General features: G+C 37.8%; 1 protein-coding gene across 2 annotated transcripts; it reads left to right on the top strand.

The window, feature by feature from the left end:
- Nucleotides 1-757: 757 nt before the first annotated feature.
- Nucleotides 758-13,611, top strand: LOC124861305 (ly6/PLAUR domain-containing protein 1-like). Of its 2 annotated transcripts, XM_047354893.1 has the most exons (4): nt 758-976; nt 4,594-4,728; nt 11,067-11,286; nt 12,167-13,611. In XM_047354893.1, the coding sequence occupies exons 1-4, from the start codon at nt 928-930 to the stop codon at nt 12,183-12,185; spliced, it is 423 nt and encodes a 140-aa protein (XP_047210849.1). In that variant the 5' UTR covers nt 758-927; the 3' UTR covers nt 12,186-13,611. The 2 variants fall into 2 exon arrangements, with proteins under 2 accessions (XP_047210849.1, XP_047210850.1); XM_047354894.1 differs by lacking the exon at nt 12,167-13,611 and having other exon boundaries at nt 11,067-11,290.
- The last annotated feature ends 5,356 nt before the right edge of the window (nt 13,612-18,967 follow it).

Raw genomic sequence — 18,967 nt, 5'->3', positions numbered from 1 at the left:
CCCCAAGGCTAAGCTCTTTGTTGTGATCCTCCTGCACTCTGTCCAAAATGCATTCAGTGCTTTAGAAGCAAAGTTGTTCTGCACCATCCTCAGTGTGTCAATATTTTCACCAGATACTGCCAATCAACATAATTCTCATATCAGACGATCACTGGAGGGTGATATGATGTCTCCTATCTGTGCAGCTACAGACTGATAAGCTGGCGCTGGTGTCTTTACTCTATACTTGCACAGTTGGTCTTCAATCCTGCATTAACCCTCTCAGGTCAAAGTTGTTACGGGTGTGTGACCATCTAACAATGTGGATTGGGGTGGAAAATTGGTGAAATGACTTTTCAGTGTACCTTAAGCAAAAAAATACTCCACACAAGTCATACTGTAAAGAAGATATTGATTGCTCATAACTTCTTAACAGAAGCCAATTTCTTAAAAAAATCTGAACCACCCCTTTAAAATCCCTTAAAAATGTAGTTTAGGTAGATATGTTGTGTCAGACCAGGTAGTTAAGTGAAAACATTGTTCAATCCAAGGCTTTTATCTGTAACAGCCAGAAAATGAATTAAGACAGAATCGATTTCTAGATTACAAACTCAAGTTTTTGTCTAGCTCATAGAAAACAGTCTTATTATAAATACGGTTATTTTGATATTTCTGTCTTTCTGTAAAGGGCGTAAGACGCCAGCCGCCGTCACGTGGTGCGCTTCATAATTTCTGCGCTCCAGCATCCTCCCTCTCCAGTCGCGTCTGAGCGCAACACCTCTGCGGAGCTCTCCCTCCCTCCATCCACCCACCCATCCCTCCCTCCATCCCAGCCGGTAGAGAGGATGAGCTCCTCCGCGTCCGGGTCGTCTCCGCGGCGGATCTTTTCCTGCTCCCTCTGATCCCTTTCGGTCTGATGTTTCTCCTCCGGGTAACAATCAGGAGAGGATGCATCTGCTCGTTTTCGCGACTTTATTTGGACTCTTTTTGGACGCAGGTGGGTGCAACTTGACGGCTGACAATCCGTGCGCAACAGGAGAAAAGCGTTAAGGGGTTATTAAAGCGATATCGATCTAAAATACATAAAAGATGCGTGTTGGAAACCACTTCTTTCTGCGTGCAATAAATGCACTTCATGGGAGGAAATGTAAAATATGTGCGTTTTTGGCGCAAGGTTTTGCGCACTCAGATGCTTCTTCCTCTCTGCTGATAGTGAATGCATTTAATTATGTACTCTATTCCAAATGCCCATCTTGTCTTTGGAAAAGTTGCAGAAGTGCATTTTGTTTGCTCAATTTACGAAATTTTTGCATGTTTGCAAATATTGTTTTGAAAGGAAAGAAGTTCTAGTGATTATAACAGGAAGATTTTTTTCTATCTGCTCCAACTTGCATCAATATTACTTGATGGAACTGAGAAAAACACGCAGATGAAATTAAGTTCTGGTTTTGCAGATGATGAATGAAGGATGATAATTAGGCTGGATATGTGATCATGCCTCTTAGTTTACACTAATGATTCCTGCCATTTCAATTATCAGAGTGGGAATGTGCTGACTAGATGGTGCTATTAACTGACCCTGTCAAGTGTTATTTATATGCCAACATTACATTTTTATTGTGATCTCACCATCTGAGTTAGGCTTTTGTGACATATTAATCACTTACACCAGTGCCAATTCCATTTTTGTTTTCACCCAGAGCCTTCTAGCCTTCTCCATTTTAAATCTCCCTTAGCTTTCTGCAGCCCTTTCTGCAAGACCAGTGTATATAATGGACCCCACAGTGAGGTTTCTAGGCAATAAAAAAAGCTCAACCGGGCAGAGTTAAAAGCGTCAAAATGAAGTGTGCAAAAGGCACTAATGATGATTTTCTATCAGGTACCCCAGTGGACGTCATGCACACAGGTCACTCAGTGTACAGCCTTTTTATTCTCTAATTGTACCTTTATCATCTATAAAATCCATAGGTTTAAAGAAGGTTAGAGGGACCGCTCTGTGCTCTGTAATAGTGCATTTTATGGCTTGAGGTGTAAACTGAGAAGCACTGACGTGTGACAGAAAATACCAACAGCTAAAAAATATATGTGCTTTGTAAAGTCACAAAGCCTTGGATCTTTCCATCTTCTTGTAGAAATTCAAACTAATGCAAAACACTGTAAAAGAGTGGAATCGTTTTGATCTAAAAGAGATGATCATGACAGGAAGGAGTAAACAAATGTTAATCATAGATTCTGCAAGTACAGCTGATAAAAGTATGAGGAAAATTTCTATCAGGTTTATCTGAGATGAACTGATTGCAGCTTTTTTGGTTGATTCTAAAAACCGATATTTTTTTAAACCAACCCCGTCAATTCTATTTGTAGATTTATTTTGTACAAAGTGAAGCTCTCTATAGGATAAATCTAAAATTAAAATGGAATCATAATTTATTTTATATAATTGTCTAGAATTGTTTTTTATAAACTTTTATACTATTGTATACGTTTTGGCTTCAAATATCTGAGAGTGCTGAGAAAAAAGTGCTGAGAAAAAAAACATTTTCATGGATTTCTCTATCGTAGCTTTTCCGTGTTTCAGATCATGAAGCAAATTTTCAGACCTTCCAAAAGGTTCTACTTATGTCTTATCAGTCCATGTAGTATTTTTCCCAAACGTCTCAGGGATCATCAAGATGTTTGTTGGTAAATCTGAAACAGGCCTTTCTGTTCTTTTTGGCCAGCAGTGGATTTGGTATTGAAACTCTCCCTTGTATGACATCTTTGAATTGTTGATGCATTCTTAGAGCAATTTTGCTCGCCCAGCTTCTCCTAGGAAGGTCCTTTCCAGGCTGATAAATGTCAATGACTGTGTTTAATTTATTCTTACATTTTCTTTAGATCATGTGTTGGTTTTGGAGATCTTTCAGCCTACTTCATGTTGTCAGATAGATTCTACTTAAATTATTTATTGATTCTATAAGTCAGGCAATAACCAGACCTGGGTGTGGTTAGTGAAACTGAACTCAGCTTTACAAAAAAATTTTGTTAATCACAAATAACAATGGACGCAATACCTTTTTGACATGGTGGTAGTTTGGGTCTCATAGTTTTTTTTCCCTAAATAGATTACATCATTTGAAATCTGCTATTTGACTGATACTAAAATTTGGTTGATGATCTGAAACTTGAGTGTGATAAAAAAGCAAAAACAGAAGAAATCTGTAAGGGTTAGAATTAATTAAATGAGTAAGTCAATATCCTTTATGTTTTAGGTTTAGATTGACCAATGATGCATTTAATCGTTCCCTGAATCTGTTTATGAATTTCAATGCCAAAAAGTCCAAAATATTGTCTTGTTTGACATCACAGTGACATCACCTATACTCCCTCAATTCAAAAACAGCAACATACGGCTGTTTCTCATGGTCAATATCAAACATGAAGGGCATTTCCAAACTGAAGGTGCTGATTTAATTTTGTTGAGTCCGATTTAGCTTACAACCAGCAGTGTACAATTGCTTTATTTAAAGATCAAAATATTTCAAACATACAATTTCTCAGAAATCGCACAAAAAACAGAATCTTTAACTACTGTCATAGGAATGCTTATAGGGTTACATTACACCAGCTGCGCAACCTGGAGGGGTGCTGCTTTTCAGCTGACAGCCCTATCCAGAGGAAGCCCAGAGCCAACCTTCTTCAGTGTGGAAAACTTACAGTATATACAGAATACTGTGTGATCCAAACTGCAATTTTCTAATCTAAACTTTTGTTTTTATATTACATAATTATTCTTATTATTACCTTTAGTCCAGATCAATCCACAGATCTTCGATTGGCTGGAGATCTTGGGGCAGTTTGAAGGCCATTTAATCAACTCAAAGTCATCTTCCTGCAATTAAACCTTTCATGAACCCTTTTTGTTTTGGGGCATTATCCTGCTGAAGGAGGGAACAGACACCGAAAATACCGTTTCTATTCTTTCGGGTCGGCGGCTATGCAGCCCTGAACACAACAAAGTGCAGTGCACTATGCATTGCGACACCTTTTTCTCAGCAATCTGAGCTACTGCAGCTTGTCTGTTGGATCTGGATCGGACCGCATAGGCCAGCACTTGTCCCCACATGCAACGTTGAGCTGCCTGGTCACTACCGTCCTTCCTTGGATCACTTTTGACGTTATGTTTAATTAATACAACTTTTTTCAAGATTCTTCTACATACTGATGTGTCAAATCAAATAATTAAAGGAAAAATGTAATTAAGGCTGAATTAGGCTGTTGTATTTTATTGGCTTTAATTTTAATAGAAAAACACATTGTAACACATTTTGATATTTAAAGTTAGCTTTTTCCATTTTTGCAGCTTTATTCTGCATGCTTTTTAAAATTTTGACTAATTGATTCCATTTGTCATATTATGCAGTACTGTTAATGCTACAAAACCTAATTAAAGTAAGACGAAGGCAAAAAGAAACATAAAAAGGCAATTTCCTTTTTATTTCACGATTCAACATCGTTTCTTGAATATGTCCAAAACCCTTCGTGCTGAGAACCCAGAATGCTCATAGAAACATCATCCATTTCTTTACAGCTATACTGATGACTATATTTCTCCTTGCTGTTTCTTTGGGATAGGAGATGCTCTTCAGATCCAGTGTTACCAGTGTGAGGAGATGAAACACAACGACTGCTCCACGCCCGAATATATCGTCAACTGCACGGTCAACGTACAGGACATGTGCCAGAAGGAAGTGCTGGTCAAATCTGATGGTAAGTTAATGCAATTTAATTCTTGCAGGTTTTCCCAGTAGAGTCTCAGTGGCTGATAGAAATCTGTGGATGCACTTTATTCCTTAAAAAAACTTAAAAAAATGTAAATTAGTTGCCTAATTCTTGGAGATTTAGTTGTTTTGTGGGATATTTAAAGCTGAGAATGCAAATGGAAATGGCAAAAGTGTCAAATTAGACCTCCTACCTTCTTCTGAGAGACCATCTGGGAACACGAGTCAGCTCCCAGGAAGTGCATAACCTCCAAAGCTTATTTTATCTGATGTCTTAAAATAAAATACAGATTTTATGCTGTTATGACATTAATCTTTGATCACTTTAAATCATAAAAAGATAAACATCTCATTACATCTACATTACATTGCACTTTTGACATTTTTTTAAAGGTAGTATGAAAAGACTGAAAATATTTTTCTGAAGAAGCAGCTTTCACCTCTTTCCTTTTTCCCCTGTCTCAAATACATCACTCATTTCTGACTTACCTGCTCCCTCTAAAGACATCAGTTCAATCTCCTGCAATTTTCAGTGGAACAGACATTGTTTTCTGTTATTTTGCTTCTCTATGCAGTTTCAAAGGGAGATAATTATCATTTGATGTGTATCCACACAGTTTTACAGCAATAGGACCCTTTGCAGGCAAACAATACCAGTCTCAGAAAAGTTTTCAGCTAGATAAATATATATATAATTTCTTGCTGTGATATCTTTCATAGTGCCTCTAAATACTCTCAAAAAACACCTAAAAATCACAGCCTTCAGCCATTTTGCAAAAGAGAATGGGAAGGCAATAGCTTCCTTTGGTAAAATGTTTTGCATTAAATTAAATAATGAACCAAAGGAAGTGAAAAACTAGCAATTAATTGCTATAATTTAGATGCTCAGTCATTTTTTAATCAGAAAAAGCGAAAACAAAACAAGGAGACAGTCTTTTTCTTTGTCTGTATTAGCAACATTACCATATCCCTTAAGCTAGTTTGGCTAAACATTGACTTAGCATTAGTTCCAATTCTGAAAATTGGATTTTGTTTCCAGATGATTACATTTACTAAGGTGTGAGATTTTTGAGTAGAACTTAGAGCGAGATGTGCTCTGGAAATGGGCTGTGGTGCTATGCAGTCAGGGGGTTGGATACCGGGGGTTGATTGGATACCAGAGGGTTGAACATTTAGTAATACAGATCTTTTTAAATAAACTAATAAATCATCTAGTGTGATTTTTCCAAATTGGGCCCCAAATAATTATGTTGAAACTTCAGTATTCTATACCCTGATTGACTGGTCTAAATTTTGAAAAAATATAACAAATTGGCTTATTCAAACTGTGTGATTTGTCTAAATTTACTCCAAAAAAAGCATGCAGTGCTTTGTGTAGCCCACCTGAAATAATTAAAATTTTATTATGAAATGACGTTACATTTTGGCCTTTATTTAGCTTTAAATGATCAAACATAAAGGCATTTTCTTGACAGGACCATTCACTATGACACAGAAACCTGACATGTAGTATGTCTTTAGCTAACATAACATTTTCTTGTGTCACCGCCATCGATGACTGATCTGTCAATGAAGCTTTAATAAAATATTTTGCTCCTAAATGATATACAGTTTCAAGGTAGACTAATGGCATGCTAACTTTACCTGACATTGTTTGTACAGCACCTAAGTTTTGTTATTGTTTTGACAGTACTATTTGGCTGATTTGATTAACCATTTGCACCAGATGTAAAAGGGGTTAACGATATCCGGTAAAATTCTTTGCAGATGATACACAGCTATACATCAACAATGCAGTTCAACAATAAAGCGTTAGTACATAGACACATTTAGGTATTTAATTTTGATGTTCAGATTATTTGAAATGTTTTTTTATTAAACAAGCAAGTGCAACCATTTCACTTGTTTGCCTCTGAGTCCAAACGGCCTCAAAGGTCTTACCAGTGTCTTCCAGTACAAGCAGCTTTACATAACTTCTTAATGTTAGCAAATAACTTGGTGGAACACTAATACCTTGTGGTTACAATGCATTACCTGGACTTGCTAGTGAAAGCAAGGTTGTTTATCGAAAAGTTCTTACAGGGTTAGTGTTCAGCCAGTTAGGATTTTGTGATTACTTTGCAATCAGAAATCACAAAGACATTCTTGTCTAACATGACATAAGAATATTTTAGGAAGGTTAGTGAATTTTGATAGGTAATGGCAAACAAACAGCATGTAGTAACAGTAAAGTGGTTTCTCCTAAAAGTAGGAAGAACATGAACATATATTGGACAGTAGCTGTCTTTGGATGTAGAGTCAACTCATTTGGTTATGAATGTCAGCTTTCTTGCACTTAATAAAAAAAACAACTGCTTAATGTTTGACACCTGGTGGTGTATTTTATGTTTGGGGACATGTAAAAATAAGAAAGAAGTACATGAAAATCCCATTTTGTAGTATAAAACATTAGGATGGGAAGGTCATAAACATAAAGATTGTCTTGAAAAAGAGAAAAGTATGAAAAGAAAAAAAATCTAAATCATTATTTCAATCCTGATAAATGCATTCAAGGGTAAAAGACGTAAGGTTTCTTAAGGTGTGTGAAAACAAGTTAAAATACCTGCTTAAATAGTTCCGAGTGTTTGATGCTGTTTGCAGTTCAAGAGATTCTGAGTTCAGCCCTCCTGAATTTTTACAGCCAACACTTAATGCAACAAGTAAGAAGCTAAAATATATACTCACCGGCCACTTTATTAGGTACACTCTGCTAGGACCGGGTTAGACCCCCTTTACTTTCAGAACTGCCTTAATCCTTCGTGGCATAGACACAACAAGGTACTGGAAACATTCCTCAGAGAGTTTGGTCCATATTGACATGATAGCATCACACAGATGCTGCAGATTTGTCGGCTGAACATCCATGATGCGAATCTCCCGTTCCACCACATCCCAAAGGTGCTCTATTGGATTGAGATCTGGTGACTGTGGAGGCCATTTGAGTACAGTGAACTCATTGTCATGTTCAAGAAACCAGTCTGAGATGATTCGTGCTTTATGACATGGCGCGTTATCCTGCTGGAAGTAACCATCAGAAGATGGGTACACTGTGGTCATAAAGGGATGGACATGGTCAGCAACAATACTCAGGTAGGCTGTGGCATTGACGCGATGCTCAATTGGTACTAAGGGGCCCAAAGTGTGCCAAGAAAATATCCCCCATATCATTACACCACTACCAGCAGCCTGAACTGTTGACACAAGGCAAGATGGATCCATGCTTTCATGTTGTTGATGCCAAATTCTGACCCTACCATCCGAATGTCGCAGCAGAAATCGAGACTCATCAGACCAGGCAACGTTTTTCCAATCTTCTGTTGTCTAATTTTGGTGAGGCTGTATGAATTGTAGCCTCAGTTTCCTGTTCTTTGCTGACAAAAGTGGCACCTGGTGTGGTCTTCTGCTGCTGTAGCCCATCCGCCTTAAGGTTCGACATGTTGTGCATTCAGAGATGCTCTTTTGCATGCCTTGGTTATAACGAGTGGTTATTTGAGTTACTGTTGCCTTTCTATCAGTCTGGCCATTCTCCTCTGACCTCTGGCATCAACAAGGCATTTGCGCCCACAGAACCGCCGCTCACTGGATATTTTCTATTTTTTGGACCATTCACTGTAAACCCTAGAGATGGTAGTGCGTGAAAAACCCAGTAGATCAGCAGTTTCTGAAATACTCAGACCTGCCCGTCTGGCACCAACAACCATGCCACGTTCAAAGTCACTTAAATCACCTTTCGTCCCCATTTTGATGCTCGGTTTAAACTGCAGCAGATTGTCTTGACCATGTCTACATGCCTACAGGTTTACCTAATAAAGTGGCCGGTAAGTGTAGAAGGTGCTTGTGTTATGTAACAAGATGTTGGATTAGACTTTTTGAATGAAAGATTTCTTCAATAGCTCACGGTGTGAGGTGACTGCTATGAGTGTTGGACATGATCTGTCCTCTCTGACAGCCATGAAGATGAAAATTCATTCAACAGAAAAATTCATTGTGAATCAGATAAATCTGATTCACAATGAATTTTTCTGTTGTATTTTAATACAACAGAAGAATTGCATGGATGTGAACTATTCAGACAGCTACCGAAGGCAAACAGACACATGTGTCATGCAATCTTTATCATTTGAAATATAGCTACAGAGAAATCTATCTAAACCTACCTGTAAGCTCATTAAAAAGGCTCATTAAAATAGTATAATCTGGCAACAAATGCTTTTAACAGGATCTCTCATACCAGATGGTAGTGTTTTAACGTTCTAAGCCACTGATGACACAGGTAACCTATTCAACGACAGGATTTGATAATAGTTAAAAGTGCTTCCTTTCACTGGGTTTATACCTGTTGAGGATGACACAAATTCTAATTCTAAAATTCTCTTTACTTCCACTACTTTACTTACCTCACTTCATGCTTACAAAGTGCTTCCAATACGATTCTTGCTATGTATAGAATATGCATCAACAGGTACCTTTGGCTGTATTAAGTGTAGACGTTTTCTAAAGAGGTATGGAGTTCAAAACAAAGGCTTTAGAGTGTTTAGAGTCTGAGAATTTCTACAGCTAAAAATCAATGCATCGAGTAAAAACCTTTCAAACATAACACTTGTGTCTGCTGGAATAATTAAAACAGTTTGAAGCTTGTGGGGATGTCAGATCATAACCTATGAGTTCACTACAATGGTAAAGATTGTAAAGTTGTTTGAAAAGAGGTTGACCAAGGTAGAGTTGCTTGAAGTTCAGTAGGTCTTCAGTTCAGTGGTTGCAAGAGTTCTGGTAAGTCCAGCTTTACGTTTCTGTTAATCATTGGAGCCAATTATCAAAGCAATGAGTGAAAAATCTGAACTCTGAACTTTAGAGTTTCTGGGTTCAAGTCTTATGAGGTTCTACATTTGTTTTTAAATACAACTCCTCAAGTGAAGACGGATAAGCTCAACAAGAGACCACAATGTGAGGGGGCTTAATTTTGGTTTATTTATGACCTAAGTTCCCAATGGTGCAGTGGCTGGTTCAAATCCCACATGTTCCAAGTACCTAGATCCAGTTCCGACAAAGGTAGGAAGGGGGCCGAATCCCCTTCTTTTGCGCTGGAGAGATAAAAGCAAGGGTTACACATCAGAAAAGAATGGCCAGTTATCATTTTACTTGACTGATTTCATGATGAAATGTAACTGTCAGTTATGAAGAACCTTTGAAGTCACTTATCACGAATAGTGACAAAGAACAGTAAAGGAGTCTCAAGAACATATTGATACATATTTAGTTTACTTGTTCAAGTTACTAATACCCATATTAGTTGAGACTTTTTATTTGTATGCTCATACAAAAAGCCTCCATGAGAATCTGCCAATTATTAAGCATTTTTTTCGGGTAGAAATACCGTGTGAGTACAAGGCATACCTTCTAAAATGTATTGTGAAGAATAGTTCTGATTTCAATGTGTTTCCCTGAAATTCCAAAAAGCTAAATCTTGTAGTTCTGTCTTCATTTCATTACATTGATCTTCTTCGAGATTAATATTACTTGATTTGAGATTACGCTACAGAAGTTATTTTCCTTAAAGACATAGAAAGCCCTAAACAAGAACTTCTCCATGATTTCATATCTCAGTTGATTAAAATGTAAAAGTTTGTCAACAACAACAACTAGGCTAACAAAAATTCACTAGAGGCGATTGATGACTAAAGGTCACTTAAATTATCAGTGGTGTGGGCAGAATCAGCTAAAACTTCCAAGGTCGGTTGGTCCACAGGCAATTTTTCAGTGCTACTCTACATGTACAGTGATGCTCATTTTCCATGGAAGGAACCGGGCTTGTGTGAAACTGCTTTAAGCAAAAATATAGTAACCAAAATGATCTCTTAGGCCAAAACCAATTGAAATTTATCTCTTTATACATCCTCCTGCTATTTGTTTTGGGCTGTCAAGGTGACCGTACACAGCATGCGACTCCATGGTTGTAAACATTGTAATTCAATGCTTAATTAGATGGTAATCTTATTTACAAGCTCACAATTATTGCTTTACAAAAAGAAAAATGTTCATCTCTACGTATTTTTTCTACCATTAGTTTTCCCACATAACAAAACCAACCTGCTGCAACATAATAGATGTTACTAATATATAGAGACTGTACCTGATAACAAACAGCCAGACTTTCTGGAGTGCTCTAAAAAAAAGCTGCAGTTATTCTTTAATCGGAAATGTAAGACCACACGGACAAATATCAGTTAATGAGATCAGACTGAGCATATATTTCCATAACGCAATGTAGCAATCCCTCTTCTCTTACAGGAATACACTATCGGAAGTCCTGTGCATCCTCTGGGGCCTGCCTCATTGCCTCCTCTGGTTATCAGCAATTCTGCACTGGCAGGCTGAACTCGGTGTGCATCACCTGCTGCAACACGCCACTCTGCAACGGCCCCAAGAGGAAGCGCCCCGTCCCCTCGGCTGCAACCTCAAACAGACGTGCCCTTCTCTTCTTGATTGCGCCGATGCTTCTTCATCTGACGTAGACGTTCCCACCACATACCGCATTACAGTTTAATCTAAATCACTGTACTTTCAGTTAAAATCAAAGATTTAAACCTAGACTTAAAATGGCCTGTACTTACTTTTTTACCTTGACTGTAGTTCTGGGATGTGGATTCAGCTGCATTTGGTCTGTACACCACAATGCTTTTTACATATCAGGAGACAATAACAATAATCTAGTTCTAAAATGATTTTAATATATAATTATGTATACAAAATTGCACACTGTCAATAATATAAAAACTCTGGCAATGACCACAGAGAAGCAATTGCTGCAACACACTGGAAAACCAAACGGAATATCCGGACAAACACTTATACCAACCAACTGTGAGGCACGGCGATGGAGGGCCAAGGATCGGGGCTTTCTTTAAATTTGAGATTTAACTTTCTGTCCATCTGTACCAAAACAAGTGCTTAAATTTTTTTGCTACTAAATGTGGTTCTACAAGCTACTGCATCACAGGGTGTACTTAGATATATAAAAACAGACACGAAAAAGGTGTACTGTAGTTTAGGGATGTTATATAATCAGATGGGGGGCGGGGGGTCAAATACATCAGCAATGACCACAGGGAATCAATTGTTTCAAACAACACTTAAAAACTCAAGAAATTAGCACATCATATCAACTGTGAAGCACGGTGGTGGCCTTGTTATATATTATATATTCAAATATAGCCATCTATCCCACAGACGATGCAAGTTATTAATACAAGCGAAAGGTTGTAACGGAGTGCACTTATTTAGATATCCACAACCTTAAGCATGAAAGAGGGTGTACTCTAAAAAGAGACTAAATAAACATAAACTTAACATAATTGTTTTCAAACCCAACTGTTGATATTTTGTTACAGGTCCTGCCTGGGGTTCTGAACGGAAACTAGTGAGCGAATTCGGACTCTGGTTTTGCATCGTCTCCGCATCAAAAAGCTGTTGATCCAATGGATATCGGACAGCGACTAGGACCTCTCTGCATCATTATTTGCTTATTTTACAGGAACGTTCCCCCTGCAGCCGGGTCACTTCTTTGCTTTCTTTGCTTTTAGTGAAGTGGAGCGTTCTGTAATAGTGTCGGTAGAACTTCTGTTAAGTTAAGGCCTTTTTTGTGCTCTTATCGTTTAAAACAGCACCATTTTGTGTTGATATAGTAGTTGTTACTTCTCAGAAAAACTATTTTATTCCGGAGAACACATTAAACAGTTATTTTAAAGCATATTTACCCACTGCCATACTGTATTTCTCGTCATTTCATTGCAGGAAGAACAAAGTACCCAAAATGCACCCATTTAAGTTACTGTTGATTTATCCACAGTCATGTAATCTGTTTAAATAAAAAATACACATTTGTTTAACTCCTTAACAAAATGAGGCATTTAGATGTCTAAAGCCTCAATTATGTCACCATTTAGATCAAGGGTTCCCAAAGTAGGGGTCAGGACCCCCAGAGGGGGCCTGAGAAACTAAGTGGGGGGTCTGAGATGATTTTCAGAATCATCATGATGTGACCCTGGGGATTATGGAGGGCCAAAAGGGACAAAAGTAAATCAATAAATATATCATGAAACAAATAAATGTAAATGTCCCATAAAAAAATAATTGTACCATTTATTAATTTAATACATTATTAAATAATTTAATATAATAATGAAGTTAAATAATTAAATGTAATTTTCAAAAAATAAATGTTAAATACATTTATAAAAATACATAAAATACATAGACAAAAATATATATAATTATTTCACTTTATATTTATTATAGAGTGAAATAAGTATTTTTAGGGGTCGCCAGTAGGCAGTTGCTAGTCTCAGGCACTGTTTATTTGAGGGGTCAACAGCAGAAATGTTTGGGAATCCCTGATTTAGATGATACTATACAGTATTAGACTAAGTAAGAATAAAAAAACAAAATACATCTTGTAGTTGAGAATTCTGAGAACCTGCATGTTCTCAGAATTCTTTCAACTTTAAAAACGCCCCATTCAAGAGGAGTAAATTTCGAAAATATGCACTTTCATTCTGAAAATAATTCACTTTGTTATTATTTACACAAATGCCTTACATTTCTGTCTCACGCTGTACAGGATTGAATCGTTTGTGCTGTATACACCACAAACAACAACAATACATTCTCAAATTTTCTCAGACACAACAGCTGGTGTTTTACAGTGCGTCATGGTAGAGGAGGGCCTGAGCGCCTGATGGATGTTCTTGGCTTTTTTTTTTTTAAAGAGTCTTCTGTGAAGAGTAACGCTGTATTCTGCTGATATGTGGTTTCAATAAATGTTGCAGAAAAATCAGCTCTTACATCATGTTTGTGGCAACTCCTCAGCTACTTGTAACTTCATTGCATTTATTTTACTGATTCACTTTCCACAGACTTCATGAATTTATTAAAAGCTGTGACAATTAAGATAGGATTGATATTTAAATATAGATTTTTTTTTTATCAAGAAAGTAGCTTGCTCTTTGTATTGACTTGAGCAATGGTTAATTGTTGTAAAGGTTCACAATATATGAGTTAAATAGTGGAGTTCATGCATCCAGATCTGTGGATGTATTTTAAGGCAACCCCTCACACTGATTCCTTGCTCGATGTCATAAAAACAATCAATAGAAATCGGAGAAAGAGAATTCTAGACTTCAACAAGTCTCGTTACCACATTTATCTGTTTAACAATTATATGGAAGGATAAACAGCCATCCAGGACATCAGGAAGGAGATGGGACCTGTGTCGCAGAGACGAACATTTTGGTGCAAAATGTGCATATCAACCCAAGAACAAAAGCAAAAGACATCGCAAAGACGCTGCCTGAAGCTGGTAAGAAAGGGTCATTATCCACAGAGTCCTGTACAAACATGGGCTGACAGGCGGCTCAGAGAGGAAGAAACCATTACTCCAAAAGCAACGTAAAAAGGTAGATTACAGTTTGCAAAATTGCTCAGGGTGAAAGATCTGAAGTAATGGAGACATGTCTTTGAAACTGGAAATTAAAAGTGTTTGTACATAACGACAATTGTCACAATTGATGGAAGAGTGGTAGCTTCCAAGCCTGAGAGCACAATCCCAGTTGTGAAGTATGGGTGTGGCTGCATCATGTTGTGGGGTTGTTTTGTTAAAGGAAGGACTGGTGCACTTCACAAAATATAGAGTATGGTGAAGAAAAAACACGTTTTTCTACAATGTATATAAATATCTGTTTTCAACTGTATAACTGAAACTGTCAGTTAAGATTTTAATGGCCAAAATGGCCAAAACTGAGAAGAATGGATTGATGAAGCAAACACAGGACCAGCAACCACTGAAGTCTATGTTGTTGCTGCCTGAATGAACAGCCTATATGTCTTCTGTATTCTTTCTAGAAATCTTCGTTCCTCAGTAACAACTTCCACACCAGAGAGTGCTGTTGTGTTCAATAGCTGGAAAACATTCTGATGTTTCTGATCAGTGTAGAGTTCCAGTCACCAGACTTTTGTTCGTAATTCGGCAATTAGCGCAGTTAGCATCACCAAACAGCACTGTATTACCTGGAGAGCGTAGAGCCTCCCCTTTATTCTTGGACTTCCAAATGCTGAAAAACTCAGTATGTTTCATAACAGACATTGGTTAAAAGGTCCAGAGAATAAAACAGAGCAACTCTGCTGTACTTTGTTGAGCCTTCCTGTTATACGCTTAAAGTCTTGCTCCCTCTCTCTCTCTCTCACTGTCTCTCAGTCTGAATAAACGGTTAAGTGTTGTTGCTAACCTGGTAATGTTTAGTACGGTGTGTTCACTGACTGGAAAAAGATTTTGGAGTTTTCGAGTAGCACTTGTCAGTGACTAGCTCTGGTCACTGGCCAATATCTCACTACATCTTTGTTTTGGATACATTGTGCAGCCCTCTAGAAACGCAAAATAAAAAGAGACCCAAATAGATACAGAACAACCAAAATGATATAAAATACAACAGAAAGTAAGAATGAGGACCTAAAACAAGAAACTGGTTTGTGTTGATCAGATCCTCACTGTCGCTTCTTTGGTTCTGAATCGTCTCGTTCCACATCTGTTTTGCGTCACCAGCCTTGGAATCATTTTGGAGCCTCCGTGTTGGAAACATTTGACCTTGTTTACACTTTAGAAAAAGCCTCTGCTATTAGAAATCTGTCCAACGTCTCGTTCTCCCAGCTACATCTACAGCCAACACTCTGGTTCAGGCTCTGATGATGGCCGCCAGTAATAGATGATTGACCTCTGCGTGCAATAACTGTAACTGCATCCCTAACGATGCTGCTGAGATTGCTGAGGACAAAACAGAGCGGCTCCCATTGGAATAATCTGTTTCATTTTACAAAGCAATGAAAATCCTAGAGCACTGTTATGGTTTAGATGTTGTTAAGTAATGTAAAAAGGTAGTTAGACGGCAGTTGTGTGGCGAGCATCCTACCGATTGGATGACCGAGCATCATTAGGTCTGAACATGGAGGATGGCTGATGATCACAGCCGAAAGTGCCGACTGCAGGTCCCCAAGGGTTAAGAAGCAGCAAAAACAGCAGATTATTAAAAATAATAAGACCCTCCTCTGCCTGGCTCTAATGACAGCAGGGCTCTGACAGTGGTAATACTTCAGCTGATGAGGGACCTCGGCTCGTCTGTTTCGTTTACCGAGCAGGCCAAGTTTTGTCAGAAGCAAGGGGCAAATTATTTGTTTGTGTGTGGGCGAGGATTTCAGGGAGTGGGGATAGTCAGATCAAAAACCTCCAGGGAGTCAATTACCCTTCCATCATTCTGCTGTATGTTCTGGAGAAAACTCCCCTCAGTTCATATGAATCAATACACAGCCTTCGTCATTATAAGGCAAAACTCTTTAGAAATTAGCTCCCGTTTAGCTAGATTAGGCCAGACCTTCCTCCTGCTCCAGTCAATATATGCACACGAGCACAAATCTTCATCCCACCAAGGAGCTGCCAGTAAATGCAAGAAAACACCATCCGAGTTACAACAGCTTTAAGGGGGGATTCAACTATTGGAGCATTAACAAGCATCTGACTAGAAACAAATCTCTGTCACTCAGTGAAAAACAGAACAAAAGATCAAAGAGTGGCTGCGGAAATCTGTCATAATGTTTGTTGTATCCCACTACACGTTTTTCAAAGAGCTAGCTTTATTCAGTCTGTGTATTATTAGATTAATTGATCTGCTGGCTCATGATATAACTTTTAGGATGCTTTGGTTAAGAAATGGGAGCTATGCTGCCCTCTAGTGGACAATCTGAACAACATGTCAAAGGAAATTCAAAAACAAAGTATTAGTTCAAAAGGCTAAGCATCTTTTTAAGCACCTTCAAAAGTAAGCAACTAAAATCAATTTAATTGTATTCACCCCAGTTTACCCCTAAATATAAATCCAAAGCAGCCAGTCACCTTTAGAAGTGAGTGGATTGGTTAATAGCGTCCACCTGAAGCGAAAGGCCTGGCAAGGTCTGGTATTGACTGGTATTGACTCAGACTGCAAGCTATAGGATGTGTGAGGATAAGCTAACTCTACCTAATGTAAGCTTTCTATAGTGGTCATATACAGGTCCTTCTCAAAATATTAGCATATTGTGATAAAGTTCATTATTTTCCATAACGTCATGATGAAAATTTAACATTCATATATTTTAGATTCATTGCACACTAACTGAAATATTTCAGGTCTTTTATTGTCTTAATACAGATGATTTTGGCATACAGCTCATGAAAACCCAAACTTCCTATCTCACAAAATTAGCATATCATTAAAAGGGTCTCTAAACGAGCTATGAACCTAATCATCTGAATCAACGAGTTAACTCTAAACACCTGAAAAAGATTCCTGAGGCCTTTAAAACTCCCAGCCTGGTTCATCACTCAAAACCCCAATCATGGGTAAGACTGCCGACCTGACTGCTGTCCAGAAGGAAACAAACATATTTGTTATGATGAAAACCATGAGAGGAAACCATGAGACAGTTCTGCTTTAGCTAAACCAGAACTGATCAAATGAGACTAGATGGGAGCCAAATCGATGAAAGTGAAACAAAGACGATATTAATTACCTTAAAAGTAGATAATACTGAAACAGTTGTTTGTTTGTTTTTAAAGTTGTTCTCATGGTTCAGATAAATAAGGACTCAAGTGCAGAGCTGAACTGAAGAGAAGCCGAGTCCTTTAACGATAAAAGAAAGAAAGAAATCTTAGAAAAATGGTCTTGCTCAAGATAAGCAGATGGGACAAGGTGCAGAATATTAATCGAACAGAGATACAAGGAGTATAGCAGAGAGCGGAGGCAATGGAAGAATCCAGCACCAGATAATGAGAAGACAGGAGCTTTTATACACTGAGGCAGGGTGAGAGAACTGGCAAGCGAACCACATAAGCTAATCAGATGGAATAAGGAGCAGCTGTGGCAGAGAGAAGGTAGAGCAGAGCAGAAACAGAAATACAAGAAAACCCAGGAAAGATATCTAACAGAAAATATCTCTAGACTAATAAAGAACACAAGAAAAAAAGTGTAAAGAACCAACTAGAAAAACACCTAACAATAATAGGCATTAGCCAAAGAAACCAAGACCTAAAGAACAAAAACAACAAGGAAATGGTCAAAATAACACACACAAAAGAAAATGAAAACCCAAACACCTCAGGATCGCGACAGCAGTCCTAAACTCACTACTTTCCTTTGACTTTTAGATAAATGGTTTAGGCCACAGTTCCTGCTAGAGATTCTCCATGAGGCAGACTCAACAGAACCAAGACGAGGGCTGTTTATATTAGGAGCGACTGAGCTGAGGGCTTTGCTGCCAGACTCGCTGCAGTGGATAGACTCACGTTTGAGTAATGGCTCTAATGCATTACGACTTATTCCTGCTGATATATCGTCTTTATACGAGGTCATCCGTGCTGTCAGGCTGAGCTGGGAGAAATGTTTTGTTGGTGGCCCCTGAAGGCACCCAAAGCACTGATGCGGAGTCAGGAGAGACAAGGTGGGCTGTTATTTTATGAATAAAAGCAAATCTGAAGAGAACAGAAGTGTGTTTTTTTTTTTTATCCCAAGTTATGACTCTTTAAACCCTTTAGATGTAAAATAAAAACAAGTTTTATACTTAGACGTAAAAAAAAAACAAAAAAAAAACAGCTGAACAACTTAAACGCAGACATTCAAATGTATTTTTTTTCCACTTCTTCAGCTGGTACATCATTGCCACCTATTGGTGAAAGCAAGAGCTAACTCCAATATCCCATTGCTCAAGCCTGATAGCTGGGGTATTACCAATAATACCTGTTGAAGAACAATAGCACAACAAATTTAGAAAGTATAAATGTAAATTTTGCAGATACTATCTTCATTTATAAACTGTATCAATAAACATCTAGAGAAATAATTAAAATCCATTATATTCTATTTAAAAAATCTAAAACAATTGAGTTTATTTCAGGCTATTTTTATAATCATTCTACACAGAATCAGCTTAAATCGGTGTAAATGCTACTTTTTATATTCTTTAAACAGCCCATGCTTTGGCTTTCAAAATTCTACTACCCACTTTAAAAAATTTCAAGTTTTTGGGACTTAAAAATGTAAACCATAATAAAGCATTTCCAGACTTTTTGCACCTTTAATGTAATGTATCCAGTATGGTTCAGCTGTGAAACA

Source organism: Girardinichthys multiradiatus, chromosome 24 (genome assembly GCF_021462225.1).
Source record: "Girardinichthys multiradiatus isolate DD_20200921_A chromosome 24, DD_fGirMul_XY1, whole genome shotgun sequence".
Lineage (NCBI taxonomy): Eukaryota > Metazoa > Chordata > Actinopteri > Cyprinodontiformes > Goodeidae > Girardinichthys > Girardinichthys multiradiatus.
Note: the sequence above shows the minus strand (reverse complement) of the source record. Positions and strands in the feature narration are given on the sequence as shown.

Excerpts from the sequence above, each read along its gene's own strand:
- LOC124861305 (XM_047354893.1), top strand. The coding sequence starts at position 928 with ATGCATCTGCTCGTTTTCGCGACTTTATTTGGACTCTTTTTGGACGCA. Across the intron at positions 977-4,593 it reads TGGACTCTTTTTGGACGCAG|GAGATGCTCTTCAGATCCAG; the intron begins GTGGGTGCAACT and ends TCTTTGGGATAG. Across the intron at positions 4,729-11,066 it reads AGTGCTGGTCAAATCTGATG|GAATACACTATCGGAAGTCC; the intron begins GTAAGTTAATGC and ends CTTCTCTTACAG.